This window comes from Gymnoscopelus microlampas (assembly GCF_963454915.1).
Source record: "Gymnoscopelus microlampas genome assembly, chromosome: 17".
NCBI classification, from domain to species: Eukaryota; Metazoa; Chordata; class Actinopteri; order Myctophiformes; family Myctophidae; genus Gymnoscopelus; species Gymnoscopelus microlampas.
The window spans coordinates 47,554,956-47,572,741 of record NC_139954.1 but is presented as its reverse complement, the minus strand read 5'-3'; the positions used below and the strand labels follow the sequence as shown (position 1 = coordinate 47,572,741).

The window sequence follows — 17,786 nt, the reverse complement described above, 5'->3', positions numbered from 1 at the left end:
CATCAGTGACACGGTCCTGCAGATTCCTCCTCTACAACATCAGGAGGATTCGCCCCTTCCTCACGGAGAAAACAGCCCAGGTGCTCATCCAGGCTCTTGTCATCTCCCGCCTGGACTACTGCAACTCCCTCCTTGCTGGTGCTCCGGCATCAGCCATCAGACCTCTGGAGCTTGTTCAGAAAGCTGCGGCTCGTCTGGTGTTCAACCGCCCCAAGTTCTCCCACACAACTATCCTTCTCCGTTCTCTGCACTGGCTCCCCGTAGCAGCTCACATTCAGTTTAAAACCCTGGTGCTAGCCTATAGAGCAGTGAAAGGAACAGCTCCTTCTTACCTCCGGGTTTTGGTCAATGCCCACACCCCTGCCCGACCACTCCGGTCTGCCACCTCGGGGCGACTGACTCCCTCGCCACTCAACGGTCCTTCTGGTCGATCGACACGGTCACGACTTTTTTTCTGTTCTGGCCCCACAGTGGTGGAATGAACTTCCCACTGATGTCAGGACAGCAGAGTCACTGCCCATCTTTCGCCGCAGGCTGAAAACCCACCTCTTCAGGAAACACTATCCTTCTTCTTTGCCTGGCCTACTTGTTGTTAACTAGTTGTACGAACTCTTGTTTTATTTTTGTATTGTTTTATTGGATCTTGTTTAGTCGATACACTTATTTGTTTTAGCTCGTGCTCATTTGATTTTGCCATTTTTGTCTCATCTGTTTAAGAAAGTAGGTAGCTGATATATTGCACTTTTACCTTAGCGCTAGGTATACTCTTGGTTGCTTGTTTTTGCAGGAAATGTACTTAAAACTTCTGGTGATTAGTAGTTTTCGTTCCCTACCTATGTTGAATACACTTATTGTAAGTCGCTTTGGATAAAAGCGTCTGCTAAATGACTGTAATGTAATGTAATGTAATGTAATGTCTGTCTGTCTGTGTGTGTGCAGTATGTGTGCACTGCCTGCACTGCCTGTGTGCAACCCACAGAGTGCGCCAGAGTGCAGCTACAGTAAAAACACACACACACACACACACACACACACACACACACACACACACACACACACACACACACACACACACACACACACACACACACACACACATACCCACACAGGTAGCACTTTACAATAATGACCCGTTATAAAGCATTTATAAACGTTTATAAGTAGTTTGTAGACTATTAACAAATCATTAACAACCTGTTTGTTGACATTTGTAAATGATTACTAAAACCTTTATAACTACAGTTACAAATCATTTGTAAAGTATTAGTAAGTAGTGAACTATTCATGAATAAGCCATTTATATACATCTGTAAAAGATTATTAAATCATTTGTAACGACCCATTCTAAAGCATTTATAAACGTTTATAAGCAGTTTGTAGACTATTAACAAATCATTAACAACCTGTTTATTGACATTCGTAAATGATTACTAAAACCTTTATAACTACGGTTACAAATCATCTATAAAGGTATTAGTAACTATTCATGAATAAGCCATGTATAATACATCTGTAAATGATTATTAAATCATTTGTAACTGATGTTACATAATATATACAAGCTATTGGTAGCTTGTTCATGTTTAACATATGCTTTGTTAAACATTCCTAAAGTATCTATAAATCCTTAGTACATGTTATTATGTGCCCTATAGTAAAGTGAAGACAGTTCATCATTTACAACTGTCTGTTAATGTGTTTGTTCATGTTTAACATATGCTTTGTAAAACATTCCTAAAATATCTATAAATCCTTAGTACATGTTATTATGTGCCCTATAGTAAAGTGAAGACAGTTCATCATTTACAACTGTCTGTTAATGTGACTTTCTCCTTACCTGTTGCAAACTACCTGGCTTTCATGAATGCAGATGCCAAACAATTACTAGAATTATCTTTCATGTTTAATATATGATTCGTAAGACATTCTTAAAGAGTGTGTTGACCATTTGCTAACGTTATCATGGGCCTTGTTGTAAAGTGAAGACTATGCATTATTATTTCATGTTTAACAGTGATTAGTAAAACATGTGACATCAAAACGTGGCAAAAGTAACGTTATATATTATACAAGTATACAACAATTTATTAAGATATAAAATGTAGCGACTCTTGGCCACAGCACACACACTGACATTTAAACAAAGAAATTAATCACAACAGAATCACAGAGTAGCAGCTTGGAGCCTCTGCAGTCACCACCTCCCAGTGCAAGTTAGCTTTAGCTGCTAAGCTAAACTGCTAAGCATGGAGGACATTACTAGCCTACACATCAAAACAAACATTGTGGATACAAACAGCCACCATCAAAATACCCCCTAGTCATAATGCTACTTCATGTGTGTAAGATTAGCCATTTTATGTTACCTCGATCACCTGCAACAAGACAGTTAAAACACATAAAACATGAATTAGACATATTTCTGTCCAGTCTGCAACTGCATCACTGTTCACTTCCTCCCTAGTAGGCTACTGCAGGTGTAATGCAGGTAATCAGTGTGTTGCCAGATTTTGCAAAAGAAACAAGCGGACAGGTCTATGAAAACAAGCCCAAAGGAAGCAACTAGGCTCAGGCTCATGATAACGTCTGCAAATGGTTTACATACTCTTTACGAATGTCTTACGCATCATTTGCTTAACATGAAAGATAATTCTAGTAATTGTTTGGTGTCTGCATTCATGAAAGCCAGGTAGTTTGCAACAGGTAAGGAGAAAGTCCACATTAACAGACAGTCATAAATGATGAACTGTCTTCACTTTACTGTAGGGCACATAATAACATGTACAAAGGATTTATAGATATTTTAGGAATGTTTTACAAAGCATGTTAAACATGAACAAACACATTAACAGACAGTTGTAAATGATGAACTGTCTTCACTTTACTATAGGGCACATAATAACATGTACTAAGGATTTATAGATACTTTAGGAATGTTTAACAAAGCATATGTTAAACATGAACAAGCTACCAATAGCTTGTATATATTATGTAACATCAGTTACAAATGATTTAATAATCATTTACAGATGTATTATACATGACTTATTCATGAATAGTTACTAATACCTTTATAGATGATTTGTAACCGTAGTTATAAAGGTTTTAGTAATCATTTACGAATGTCAATAAACAGGTTGTTAATGATTTGTTAATAGTCTACAAACTGCTTATAAACGTTTATAAATGCTTTAGAATGGGTCGTTACAAATGATTTAATAATCTTTTACAGATGTATATAAATGGCTTATTCATGAATAGTTCACTACTTATTAATACTTTACAAATGATTTGTAACTGTAGTTATAAAGGTTTTAGTAATCATTTACAAATGTCAACAAACAGGTTGTTAATGATTTGTTAATAGTCTACAAACTACTTATAAACGTTTATAAATGCTTTATAACGGGTCATTATTGTAAAGTGCTACCCACACACACACACACACACACACACACACACACACACACACACAGTCCGTAAATACACAATATTTTCGAGCTGCGTTCGCTTCCAGCGTTTGCGCGTCTTACTTGTTTAACTTAGAACTGAAAAAGGCTGTATCTCGCTTCCTAAGCACTTTTTGTTTTCAAACAAGCAACGCTTGTTTGAAAGCGAACCTCAGTACGGTGACCAGAAACATCGTTAGAAGGAGCTTTCCAAGCATTGCTCGCATCATCTACATTAACGTTGGCAGTTACAACGGCCATTTGTTTATTTAGATGTTAATACAAAGTTAGTTTAGGTTGAGATGTTATAAAAAAAAATGTCACCAACTTTTGCGTGTTGCGTCAGAAGCTGTCAAGCACTTCGGACACGCACGCATGATCTGAATGATCTCTGTCCATGGTTCTGATCTGACAACACCTTTATATCCACTGGATGATCTCTGTCCATGGTTCTGATCTGACAACACCTTTATATCCACTGGATGATCTCTGTCCATGGTTCTGACGATGTAGGGCATTCATTTATATGTACAAAAAAAACATACAGAGTTGACATTTGGAGATATGAGGTTTCTGCCCGACAGAAACCATTATATTGAAAAGCATTTGACTTCAAAGGAACGTTTTAGAGCATTTGTGCCTGCGTGTGTGTGTGTGTGTGTGTGTGTGTGTGTGTGTGTGTGTGTGTGTGTGTGTGTGTGTGTGTGTGTGTGTGTGTGTGTGTGTGTGTGTGTTTGTGTTGAACTAAACCAGGGGTCTTCAACGTTTTCAGGCCAAGGACCCCCTAGCTGAGAGAGAGATGAAGCAGGGACCCCCTCTATATCGTATAAAATTGTGTTTCAGATTACACTTTTTTTGTTTACTTAGTCTGCTCTTTTTTCCCTCTACACCTATACCACTTCGCCAAAAAATGCCGATCTACAAGCTCACAACGCCTCGCAGAGCGAGGCGTTGTGAGCTTGTAGATCTGCTATTTTTTTGGCTAAAGTTCTCCTCAGAAAACAGATGCTAGGGTTCAAGTGGTTAAGGTAAAAAAAAAAACATATCACACAAATATTTGGCGGACCCCCTGTGGTAACTCTGAGGACCCCCTAGGGGTCCGGGTCCCGGACCCCCTGTTGAAGACCCCTGAACTAAACTACAGAGATACTGAAGTGCATTCATAGCTGCAGAGCAGGCAGGGATGTATGTGAGGAATAGGAATGTGGCCGTCAGTCTGTCAGGCGGACAGTCCAGCCTGCTTGATTCCTCCGGACGTGCATCTAATGCACGAGTGGATGCTTTGTTTTGCTTTATGTTGGTTAGGTTTAAATAAAGTATTATCTGAGTGTTGTTATGGTGTATGGCTGTGTTTATATGTGTATAAGAATGTGACCGTCCCACTTGGCAGTTATTGATTGGATCTGGCATATTAATGTGGAATGCACAATGGCTTTGATGTGAGGAGGTGTGCTGATTAGTGACAGACAGTGGTCTAAAGTAACTAAGTACATTTACTCAAGTACTGTACTTTTACTTTTTTTTAAAGGTATTTTTACTTCACTGGAGTATTTCCAATTTTCAGTACTTTTACTTCTACTCCACTACATCTCAGAGGCAAATACTGTACTTGTGCCTGCATTTATTTGCCACTACAATTATTTGTACACTTTAGTTACTAGTTACTTTGTAGATTTTGATTATTATTACAAAACATACACTAACCTCTTCAGCCCTGTATACATTTCGGCCATTTGAAAATAGCTGATCTACAAGATCAGATGTGTGTGTGTGTGTGCTGTTCTATATTCAATCCTCTGCTGCCATGTGTTCCTTATCCCCCGGCCGTGGGGTGACATTTGAGCTGTATTTGTGAGCATCTGCATGCGACACAAAACAAACAACACGACCGCATCCAAAACCTTCAGTCTGTCTGCTCTCTCTCTCTCTCTCTCTCTCTCTCTCTCTCTCTCTCTCTCTCTCCCTCTCAGTCTGTCTGCTTTCTGCTACAAAACATGTTTTCACCACTCAGCCAAACAATGTGCTTCCCGTCACTCTGCCACATGTGGGGGGACAAATAAACGGAGGCCTGACGTTGCACTCATTACCAGTGGTGGAAAGTAACCATTTACATGTACTCAAGTACTGTACTGAGTAAAACATTTTAGGTATTTATGACTTTACTGGAGTATTTCCCATTTTCAATACTTTTATTTCTATTCTGTCACGGCCCCTGTAGCCTGGCGTACCAGGTCCTGTGTTGTGTCTTGTGTACTCTTGTCTTTGGTGTCTTTCACAGGGCCTGTGGGTTGGGGAATTGGGGGGCCAATCAAGTGCATTGGGAGCACCTGGCCAGTGTTCCCCAGTATGCCCGATAAAAGGCTGGGTGTGGCCACACTCAGTGTCTCTCTCTTTCCCTGATGGCAGCAACACTGTGTTTAGTTTAGTCTGTGTTTGAGTTTGCACCATTCAACACCCCACACTACATTTACACTACATCCATACATTTGCTGACACTACTGACACTGATTAACACATCTCATATTATTCCTGGTTATATGTTGAATTTAAGTTATTGTTTATATTGTAAATGCATATATTGCTTTGTGCACTTTTAAAAGCCGTGTCTTCCTCCTTTTTGTTATGGCCCATGAGCAGCCTAGGTCATAACAATTCCACTGCATCTCAGAGGAAAATATTGCACTTTTGCTCCACTGTAATTATGTGTAAACTGGCGTGGGAACCAGTTCTGGAACCTGTGTTCAAGTTGGCAATGTAGTTTTTATTTAGTCACAAGATCTTGTTAATCTTTTTCTTTGTTCAATGTTTATTAAAAACCCCCAGAAGCACTGCAGGCTGTGTGCCTTGGCAGAATTTGACGAGAAATATCATGGTTCCCAGGCAAAGAGTAAAAGAACAAAACAAATCTACAATCTTTTAAATCTGCTATTTTTGCTTCTTTTCTGTGACACCGTAGCGTGATGACGTAGGGCAGTGGTTTTCAACCTTTTTCATGCCAAGGACCCCTAAATTGATATACTTTTGGCCACGGACCCCCATTTGAAAATGTTTCGTGCCAGGGACCCCCCAGAAGCAAAGACATCAGTTAATTTTCGCTTTAAAAAATATAAATGATCAAAGATATGCACAGTTTTTCAAGGTTTTTCAAAAATAGCAGATCTACAAGCTCATAGCGCGGCACACTTAGATTTTATGGCGATGATGATGATGATGATAATAAGTCATGTTTCTCCTGTTTGTTTCCCCTGCAGACTCTGAGGTGATGTACCGGAACCGTGACGGCCACGTCATCAAGTTCAACATCGTGACCAACGAGACGGAGGTGGTTCTGCGCAACGTGACATTCGTAAGAAGAGCATCACGTTCATACAAACAGAAGTGAAACGTTCCACAAGGCAGTGGCTCTCGACCCTTTCCATGCTGGAACTGTCTCATTTTTAGATTTGAGCTAAAAAAGCATTATTTTACACTTTGGGCTATTCAAAAATAGCAGATCTACAAGCTCGTAGCGCGGCACCGAGTGCCGCGCTACGAGCTTGTAGATCTGCTATTTTTGAAAAATCGTGAAAATGTGTGCAAATCTTTGAATATATATGTTTTTAAAGCGAACATTTTTAACTCAAATCTTTGCTTCTGGGGGGGTCCCTGGAACAAAATATTTTGATGGGGGTCCGCGGCCAAATACATATCATTGTGGGGGTCCTTGACATGAAAAAGATTGAGCACCACTGATATAGAAACATAGGTTTTTCAGAAAACTGCTGAGATTTAGTAGATGTAGAATCGGCTTCAGGTCTCAATGGGTTAAGATCCCCAAAAACGACATGTTTTAGATATCTGACAATGTGTTGTGTCAAGGAAGTGTCAGAAGTGAAGATCTGTTTAAAAAGAATAAGAACATAATTGCAAAATTAAAACTGACTTTTAAGCTATGAGCTTGTACATTTATAAAGTATAAAATATGGTTGAAGTGGATAAAATGACGCTGTATTGACTCATTTTGCCCAGTCCCCAGTCCCCACTTTGACAACCGCTGCAAACTATGTCGATTTTATAATTACTGTACATGGCCTTGGAACTAACTAACCCTCCCTCCCTCTCTCTCTCTCTCTCTCTCTCTCTCTCTCTCTCTCTCTCTCTCTCTCTCCCCTCCCCCCCAGGTTAATTTCAACGTGGCAAAGTATTCCGTCTCCCCAGACTTAAAGTATGTGCTGTTCGCCTACGACGTCAAACAGGTACTAAGACAGTGTGTGAACTTTAACTCTTTGACTGACTAGATTTATCGCCATATCTTTGCCAAGGCACAGCCTGCAATGACGAGATGTTGTGTTTTCAGTGGTTTTCCACTAGATGGCGCTGTTCACTAACCTGGGAGTCACCGTTTGACTCCCAGAGAAGCAAAGCAGCAGCGAATCATGTGATCGCCAAAAAAAAACAAAAAACAACCACATTCACTCTGTTTTCTGTTGTTTTTTGGGCGAAAACAGCCAGCATTCAACCGGCCACAACTATGGAATCGATGAATGTTCCTTTGTTCCTTTGTTCCCCCCGATTCTACGAGACTCGGATACGTCTTTTAAAGCGATCGGGGGATCGATTGTACTGGAGATAAATATTCTATGATTGTTCAAAGGTTAGTGAAAACACAAATCTCTGGCAGTGACTTGGCAGTTTTATTTCTGGCAGTTAAAGAGTTAATTGAATGACTCATCATCCTGTTGATATCATCCTGTCGTACATGCAGTGGTGGAAAGTAACTAAGTACATTTACTTAAGTAATGTACTTAGTATACAAATTTGAGGTGTTTGTACTTTACTTGAGTATTTTCCAATTTCCAATACTATTATGAAACATATATTAATCACTTTAGCCCTATTTTATACATTATTTGAAAATAGCAGATCTACAAGCTCACAACGCGTTGCGTTACGCTCCACCGGTGGTGTTGATGTATGTCAGTGTTCAGTAAAAGGTGTTGATGTATGTCAGTGTTCAGTAAGAGGTGTTGATGTATGTCAGTGTTCAGTAAGAGGTGTTGATGTATGTCAGTGTTCAGTAAGAGGTGTTGATGTATGTCAGTGTTCAGTAAAAGGTGTTGATGTATGTCAGTGTTCAGTAAGAGGTGTTGATGTATGTCAGTGTTCAGTAAGAGGTGTTGATGTATGTCAGTGTTCAGTAAAAGGTGTTGATGTATGTCAGTGTTCAGTAAGAGGTGTTGATGTATGTCAGTGTTCAGTAAGAGGTGTTGATGTATGTCAGTGTTCAGTAAAAGGTGTTGATGTATATCAGTGTTCAGTAAAAGGTGTTGATGTATGTCAGTGTTCAGTAAAAGGTGTTGATGTATGTCAGTGTTCAGTAAAAGGTGTTGATGTATGTCAGTGTTCAGTAAAAGGTGTTGATGTATGTCAGTGTTCAGTAAGAGGTGTTGATGTATGTCAGTGTTCAGTAAAAGGTGTTGATGTATGTCAGTGTTCAGTAAGAGGTGTTGATGTATGTCAGTGTTCAGTAAGAGGTGTTGATGTATGTCAGTGTTCAGTAAGAGGTGTTGATGTATGTCAGTGTTCAGTAAGAGGTGTTGATGTATGTCAGTGTTCAGTAAAAGGTGTTGATGTATGTCAGTGTTCAGTAAAAGGTGTTGATGTATGTCAGTGTTCAGTAAGAGGTGTTGATGTATGTCAGTGTTCAGTAAGAGGTGTTGATGTATGTCAGTGTTCAGTAAGAGGTGTTGATGTATGTCAGTGTTCAGTAAGAGGTGTTGATGTATGTCAGTGTTCAGTAAGAGGTGTTGATGTATGTCAGTGTTCAGTAAAAGGTGTTGATGTATGTCAGTGTTCAGTAAGAGGTGTTGATGTATGTCAGTGTTAAGTAAAAGGTGTTGATGTATGTCAGTGTTCAGTAAGAGGTGTTGATGTATGTCAGTGTTCAGTAAGAGGTGTTGATGTATGTCAGTGTTCAGTAAGAGGTGTTGATGTATGTCAGTGTTCAGTAAGAGGTGTTGATGTATGTCAGTGTTAAGTAAAAGGTGTTGATGTATGTCAGTGTTCAGTAAGAGGTGTTGATGTATGTCAGTGTTCAGTAAGAGGTGTTGATGTATGTCAGTGTTCAGTAAGAGGTGTTGATGTATGTCAGTGTTCAGTAAGAGGTGTTGATGTATGTCAGTGTTCAGTAAAAGGTGTTGATGTATGTCAGTGTTCAGTAAGAGGTGTTGATGTATGTCAGTGTTAAGTAAAAGGTGTTGATGTATGTCAGTGTTCAGTAAGAGGTGTTGATGTATGTCAGTGTTCAGTAAGAGGTGTTGATGTATGTCAGTGTTCAGTAAGAGGTGTTGATGTATGTCAGTGTTCAGTAAGAGGTGTTGATGTATGTCAGTGTTCAGTGAAAGGTGTTGATGTATGTCAGTGTTCAGTAAGAGGTGTTGATGTATGTCAGTGTTCAGTAAAAGGTGTTGATGTATGTCAGTGTTCAGTAAAAGGTGTTGATGTATGTCAGTGTTCAGTAAGAGGTGTTGATGTATGTCAGTGTTCAGTAAGAGGTGTTGATGTATGTCAGTGTTCAGTAAGAGGTGTTGATGTATGTCAGTGCTCAGTAAGAGGTGTTGATGTATGTCAGTGCTCAGTAAGAGGTGTTGATGTATGTCAGTGCTCAGTAAGAGGTGTTGATGTATGTCAGTGTTCAGTAAAAGGTGTTGATGTATGTCAGTGTTCAGTAAAAGGTGTTGATGTATGTCAGTGCTCAGTAAAAGGTGTTGATGTATGTCAGTGTTCAGTAAAAGGTGTTGATGTATGTCAGTGTTCAGTAAGAGGTGTTGATGTATGTCAGTGTTCAGTAAGAGGTGTTGATGTATGTCAGTGTTCAGTAAGAGGTGTTGATGTATGTCAGTGTTCAGTAAGAGGTGTTGATGTATGTCAGTGTTCAGTAAGAGGTGTTGATGTATGTCAGTGTTCAGTAAAAGGTGTTGATGTATGTCAGTGTTCAGTAAGAGGTGTTGATGTATGTCAGTGTTCAGTAAGAGGTGTTGATGTATGTCAGTGTTCAGTAAGAGGTGTTGATGTATGTCAGTGCTCAGTAAGAGGTGTTGATGTATGTCAGTGTTCAGTAAAAGGTGTTGATGTATGTCAGTGTTCAGTAAGAGGTGTTGATGTATGTCAGTGTTCAGTAAGAGGTGTTGATGTATGTCAGTGTTCAGTAAGAGGTGTTGATGTATGTCAGTGTTCAGTGAAAGGTGTTGATGTATGTCAGTGTTCAGTAAGAGGTGTTGATGTATGTCAGTGTTCAGTAAGAGGTGTTGATGTATGTCAGTGTTCAGTAAAAGGTGTTGATGTATGTCAGTGTTCAGTAAGAGGTGTTGATGTATGTCAGTGTTCAGTGAAAGGTGTTGATGTATGTCAGTGTTCAGTAAGAGGTGTTGATGTATGTCAGTGTTCAGTAAAAGGTGTTGATGTATGTCAGTGTTCAGTAAGAGGTGTTGATGTATGTCAGTGTTCAGTAAGAGGTGTTGATGTATGTCAGTGCTCAGTAAAAGGTGTTGATGTATGTCAGTGTTCAGTAAGAGGTGTTGATGTATGTCAGTGTTCAGTAAGAGGTGTTGATGTATGTCAGTGTTCAGTAAAAGGTGTTGATGTATGTCAGTGTTCAGTAAAAGGTGTTGATGTATGTCAGTGTTCAGTAAGAGGTGTTGATGTATGTCAGTGCTCAGTAAAAGGTGTTGATGTATGTCAGTGTTCAGTAAGAGGTGTTGATGTATGTCAGTGTTCAGTAAGAGGTGTTGATGTATGTCAGTGTTCAGTAAGAGGTGTTGATGTATGTCAGTGCTCAGTAAAAGGTGTTGATGTATGTCAGTGTTCAGTAAGAGGTGTTGATGTATGTCAGTGTTCAGTAAGAGGTGTTGATGTATGTCAGTGTTCAGTAAGAGGTGTTGATGTATGTCAGTGTTCAGTAAGAGGTGTTGATGTATGTCAGTGTTCAGTAAGAGGTGTTGATGTATGTCAGTGTTCAGTAAGAGGTGTTGATGTATGTCAGTGTTCAGTAAGAGGTGTTGATGTATGTCAGTGTTCAGTAAGAGGTGTTGATGTATGTCAGTGTTCAGTAAAAGGTGTTGATGTATGTCAGTGTTCAGTAAGAGGTGTTGATGTATATCAGTGTTCAGTAAAAGGTGTTGATGTATGTCAGTGTTCAGTAAGAGGTGTTGATGTATGTCAGTGTTCAGTAAAAGGTGTTGATGTATGTCAGTGTTCAGTAAGAGGTGTTGATGTATGTCAGTGTTCAGTAAGAGGTGTTGATGTATGTCAGTGCTCAGTAAAAGGTGTTGATGTATGTCAGTGTTCAGTAAGAGGTGTTGATGTATGTCAGTGTTCAGTAAGAGGTGTTGATGTATGTCAGTGTTCAGTAAAAGGTGTTGATGTATGTCAGTGTTCAGTAAGAGGTGTTGATGTATGTCAGTGTTCAGTAAAAGGTGTTGATGTATGTCAGTGTTCAGTAAAAGGTGTTGATGTATGTCAGTGTTCAGTAAGAGGTGTTGATGTATGTCAGTGTTCAGTAAGAGGTGTTGATGTATGTCAGTGTTCAGTAAGAGGTGTTGATGTATGTCAGTGTTCAGTAAAAGGTGTTGATGTATGTCAGTGTTCAGTAAGAGGTGTTGATGTATGTCAGTGTTCAGTAAGAGGTGTTGATGTATGTCAGTGTTCAGTAAGAGGTGTTGATGTATGTCAGTGTTCAGTAAGAGGTGTTGATGTATGTCAGTGTTCAGTAAGAGGTGTTGATGTATGTCAGTGTTCAGTAAGAGGTGTTGATGTATATCAGTGTTCAGTAAAAGGTGTTGATGTATGTCAGTGTTCAGTAAGAGGTGTTGATGTATGTCAGTGTTCAGTAAAAGGTGTTGATGTATGTCAGTGTTCAGTAAGAGGTGTTGATGTATGTCAGTGTTCAGTAAGAGGTGTTGATGTATGTCAGTGTTCAGTAAAAGGTGTTGATGTATGTCAGTGTTCAGTAAAAGGTGTTGATGTATGTCAGTGTTCAGTAAGAGGTGTTGATGTATGTCAGTGTTCAGTAAGAGGTGTTGATGTATATCAGTGTTCAGTAAAAGGTGTTGATGTATGTCAGTGTTCAGTAAAAGGTGTTGATGTATGTCAGTGTTCAGTAAGAGGTGTTGATGTATGTCAGTGTTCAGTAAGAGGTGTTGATGTATGTCAGTGTTCAGTAAAAGGTGTTGATGTATGTCAGTGTTCAGTAAAAGGTGTTGATGTATGTCAGTGTTCAGTAAGAGGGAAAATCCTGCATTGGGGGATGGATGGCTTGAATTAACCCTTTCGATCCGGGGAACACATACTGTGTCATTTTAGATTTTTAGCTATAGCCATTCTTTTTTTAATTGTGAAAATGTGTGCAAATCTTTGAATATATATATATATATTTTTTCTATTCTTTCACGGCCCCTGTAGCCTGGCGTACCAGGTCCGGTGTTGTGTCTTGTGTACTCTTGTCTTTGGTGTCTTTCACATAAAAAAAAATAACTCATATCTTTGCTTCTGGAGGATTCTACAAATGTCTTCTAAATCCTAACAGATTTTTTTTTTTTTAAACGTAGGTTGCTATAAAAAGTGGTTCTCAAACCTTTTTTCATGTCAAAGACCCCCCAAAATGATGCGGACCCTCATCTCAAAATATTTTGTTCCAGGGACCCCCAGAAGCACCTATTTTAGATAATAAATTATATATATATATTCAAAGATTTGCACACATGTTCAATCTTTTTTTTAGATAAATAGCAGATCTACAAGCTCATGGTGCGGCACCGCTTGTAGATCTACTATTTTTGAATAGCCAAAGGAATCTTAAAATGACACACAGATGCGTTCCCGGTCTTAATGGGTTAAAACGGCCTCCTTCAATTGTTGGCGCGTGATCTGGTTGAATTATGCAGAGCAGTTAAAGGCTTCAAGGAGGCTTTGGCGCAAATGGCGATACGGGCCGAGATTGATGAGCCATGGGGGGGGGGGGGGTCGCCAAAATAACGTCGACAAGCCGGAGAGTGAGTAATCTCCCACGCTGGGAGAGTGTGGTCGCTCGCTCGCTGGCTGGCGGCTTTGACGAATGACCGCGTTCCCTCTCTGTCTCGTACGCCCGACTTAAAGCACTTCAACAGGCTGCTGGTGAGAAACTCTGGGAAAGCAACATAGCCATCGCGGTCGCTGCGCGGGAAGCTGAACGCTGCCTTCCTTTTCCCCGCCTTAAGATATCCTCTCTGTCGGGATGGAAACCTCATAATGTCCAAAACTGTTACTTTTCAGGATTCGAATTCAAAAGTATAGCAGATTGATAAGCTCAAAATGCATGGCTTCGTGCTGCGTTTCAAGCTTGTAGATCTGCTACTTTTGATGCTTTTGTCAACGCTGCCTAGAGAAAAATAGTCATATTTTGACTTTTTGGGACAATTTTGACCCAACGTCATCATATGACTTTTGGGGAATATATGATTTACGATTCCGTGCCTATCGTGTCATAACTCGTACGGCGTTGAGTCGGCTCAAAGCGGACTTCGCAACGCTCGTCACGACGACTCGCTCGCTCATCGTTTTAAAGTTTTTTTTTTTTTCATGGCACATGTTGACGTTTGGTCACAGAGTCACAGTATGACTCTTGGGGAGTGAGACTGTGTTGCTAGTATGTAGTATGATCAAGTAGGACGTTAATATACACACATATCTTGTGATGTTTTAGTCGACTCTAACACTAGACTAAACTAACACATTGCGGATGACTAACTTGTGACTATGTTTGATGAATTGGACACATACGTGTAGGACCGCAATGGAAAGAAGTCCCCAGGACTTTTTTTGTGTTATCCTTCTAGCCTAAATATCTGACTGTAATCTCATGCTGTTTACATTTCTGACTGATAAAGTATTCGATCAATCAATCAAAACTAAAACTAACATTTTATTCAAAAAGACTATGACTAAAACTATATCAAAATGAGTACGTCTATTTCAGGGGTTTTCAACCAGTGGTCCTTGAGGGGGTTCCAGAGGGTCCCCAGCCAAATGAATAGTTAGCAACCAAATTGACCCTTATATGTCTGTAACTCTGAGAGTGTACAAATGGAACCAAATGGACCCTAACGGGTCCATTTGGTTCCATTTGTACACTCTCAGAGTTGAACACTGATGATGGTGATACAGTGTAGATTGGGACTCCCAAGAAATCTAAATGGTTGAGTCCCTGGCATATTTTTTCAAATGGGGGTCCCTGGGCTAATATTTGTCAATTTGGGGGTCCTTGACGCGAAAAAGGTTGAAAACCACTGGTCTATTTGATTGACCCAAATCCGCCCAAACTGCGGTTATCCGCGGCAAACCGCGGCTAAAACCGCGATCCGAGCGTCTCTAGTAAATAGGAGTGCTATGGAAGTCCTGCTCCGTCAAACTGCCGACGGTTCTCTCTCTCAAAGGCAAACTAAGGAAGGACTAAATTATTAACGGTAAAACAAAATGAGTTTTTCTTGTGGCCCTGGAGGCTGGCTGTTCCCCAGATGGATACAAGGTTGTTTCCAAGTTATTAAAACAGAAGCGAAACATTAATTAACCACTATTGTTTTTTTTTTAAGAGATAATTTAAAGGCATTTCTGCTTTAGTGCACCCCTGTAATGGCAGAGCGTTGGATGTGAAATCATACATTAAGTGTTACGATTATGTGATAGGAACACAGAAAACACACCACTGTAAGCGTGTGTTTCACTCTTATAGCTTTGTTAATGTGACGCAATTACAATCATAACGTGTTACCAGTGTTGTCTCTTTGTTGTCAAACATAACTTCTTTTTCAGGATCATTTAAAAAATGAATTGTACTTTATTGGACAGTAAATAGAGGGAGGATAGGACTGACATGTGGGCATTCAGTTTTATGTGGTACCAGGGTAAAATAATAATAATAATATATATTCAGGAATTCAGGATTATTTTTCTTGTCATATGACACTTGCCTGCGTCTTGCACTCTGTGTGTGTGTGTGAGAGAGAGAGAGAGAGAGAGAGAGAGAGAGAGAGAGAGAGAGAGAGAGAGGTGACGCATTGTGAGCTTGTAGATCTGAATATAGTCACTGTGCAGCACGTTGTGACGCACTGTGAGCTTGTAGATCTGAATATAGTCACTGTGCAGCGCGTTGTGAGCTTGTAGATCTGCCATAGTGTTTAATGAATGTTTTCCTGTTATGACAGGCCCAGCATAGGGGTGCTTAATAGGGCAGTGGTTTTCAACCTTTTTTTTCGTGTCAAGGACCCCCAAATTGACACATATTAGCCCACGGACCCCCATTTGAAAGGATATGCCAGGGACTCAACCAGTTTGATTTCATGGGGTTCCTAATCTACACTTTGTCATCATCTAGTGTTCATGTAACTCTGAGAGTGTGCAAATCCATTTGGTTCCATTTGCACACTCTCAGAGTTACAGAAACACATAAGGTTCCATTTGGTTCCTAACTATTAATTTGCCAACCATATACCCTCTCCCAGAGCAACCGATTCACTTCAGTGGAAGTCCTTTAAAACATCAGGCTTTTTCTCTCGTTTCATGTCTGAAGCCGTCAGAAGAACCAATAGGGACAAAGGAACGGCCTCGTTAGAGAAGCTATGTGTGGCAGAGAGACAGTTAGTGTTTGGTCTGATTGTTCTGTGTGAGCCGTTTGTGCAGGATAATGATACACAAGACCACGGGCTGGACTCTAAATCCATTTACCCACTGGCAGAGCAAACAAACAAAGAAAGAAAACAAACTAGACAAAAAGTTAATACAATGCAGTCGCCTGTGTCCGTCCATCAAAGCAGTGTTGATTTCGTCGAGTAAAACTATGACAAAAAATGTTCGTGGACCTTTTTTCACTGACGAAAACTAAATAAAAACTAAGCTATGGTGACTAAAACTAAGACTACATATATTGACAATTTCTTCAACAAATAGCAAACAGACTAAAACGTTAGTGAGGGATCTAGTGGAGAAGAGATCCAGTAGAACTGAAAGACAAGTACTTCTTATTTTTGGTTGCGCTCGAGTGTTGTGCTCTGAAAATAGCAGATCTACAAGCTCACAACACGTCGTTATATTATACATATGCCACGTTTTCTATTGAGACATTTTAGATCAGGGGGTCTTCAACAGGGGGGAGCTACTATTGGGGGTCCGTCAAATCTTTGTGTGATAGGATTTAGTTTTTTTTTACATTAACCACTTGAACCCTATAATTCCTTTACTGAGGGGAACATTAGCCAAAAATAGCAGATCTACAAGCTCTCAACGCCTCGCGCCGTATAACGTGTCAGAAATGTTGCAGAGACAGAAACCTCTGGGATATATGAATGTGGGGGTCCACAGCAGGAAGAGGTTTGAGAACTATAAACTGCTCTAGCTGGTCTTGTAAACAATAATTTAGCTTCACTGCCAGGAAGGGAAACATCGTCCCCTTTGTTCTCATGAATATTCTATTCTCCATCGGACCCTTTTGTTTCTCCAACGGGGCCAGTTTGGCACTCTTGGGGTGTTAAATGAACACCCTAGGATTTCACTGTGTGTGTGTGTGTGTGTGTGTGTGTGTGTGTGTGTGTGTGTGTGTGTGTGTGTGTGTGTGTGTGTGTGTGTGTGTGTGTGTGTGTGTGTGTGTGTGTGTGTGTGTGTGCGTGTGTGTGCGTGTGCGTGCGCCCACGTGTGTATATGCCCGTGTGTGCGTGCATGTTTGTATATTGTTTGATGACTTTATTGGTGCCAGAACCCCCATTACCAGCTCATTTGTGATTGGAACACACTTGTTAGAGCACCGGGGCCGGGCGGGCGTGGGGAGGTTAATTCACGTCCAAAACACTACATCCAATAATAGCATCATAATTCCCTTTCTGCTAGAGCTGTATTTAAGGCAATTATAAAGTCCTTTGTTAGAAATAATCCTGCTGGTCAAACAGTCATAAAAAAGGTTGAGCTTATCCCATTCAATATGGGAATGCATCTGTGTCATTTTATGATTTCTTTGGGCTATTAAAAAAATTGCAGATCTACAAGCTCATAGCGCGGCACCGAGTGCCGCGCTATGAGCTTGCAGATCTGCTATTTTTTAACAATCGTGAAAATTTGACTCAAATCTCTGCTTCAGGGGATTCTACAAATGTCTTCTAAATCCTAAACTGTTTTTTTTTGTAAACTTATGTTGCTATAATATCAGTGGTTCTCAAACTTTTCCATGTCAAGGACCACCCAAAATGATGTGTATTTTTCCGTGGACCCCCATCTCAAAATATGTTGTTCCACGGAACTGAAAAAAAACAAGTTAGCTAATGTGAGGTAAAAATATAT

At 40.1% G+C, this 17,786-nt stretch overlaps 1 protein-coding gene across 1 annotated transcript in view; it reads left to right on the top strand.

Moving 5' to 3' along the window:
• The window catches only part of LOC311064475 (inactive dipeptidyl peptidase 10-like), a gene marked incomplete at both ends in the record, with an annotated part of 338,687 nt that overhangs the window by 256,727 nt on the left and 64,174 nt on the right, over window positions 1–17,786 (top strand). Inside the window, 2 exon segments of the mRNA XM_084084304.1 lie at window positions 6,701–6,795; window positions 7,610–7,684. Coding sequence (XP_083940430.1) covers window positions 6,701–6,795; window positions 7,610–7,684 — 170 coding nt within the window.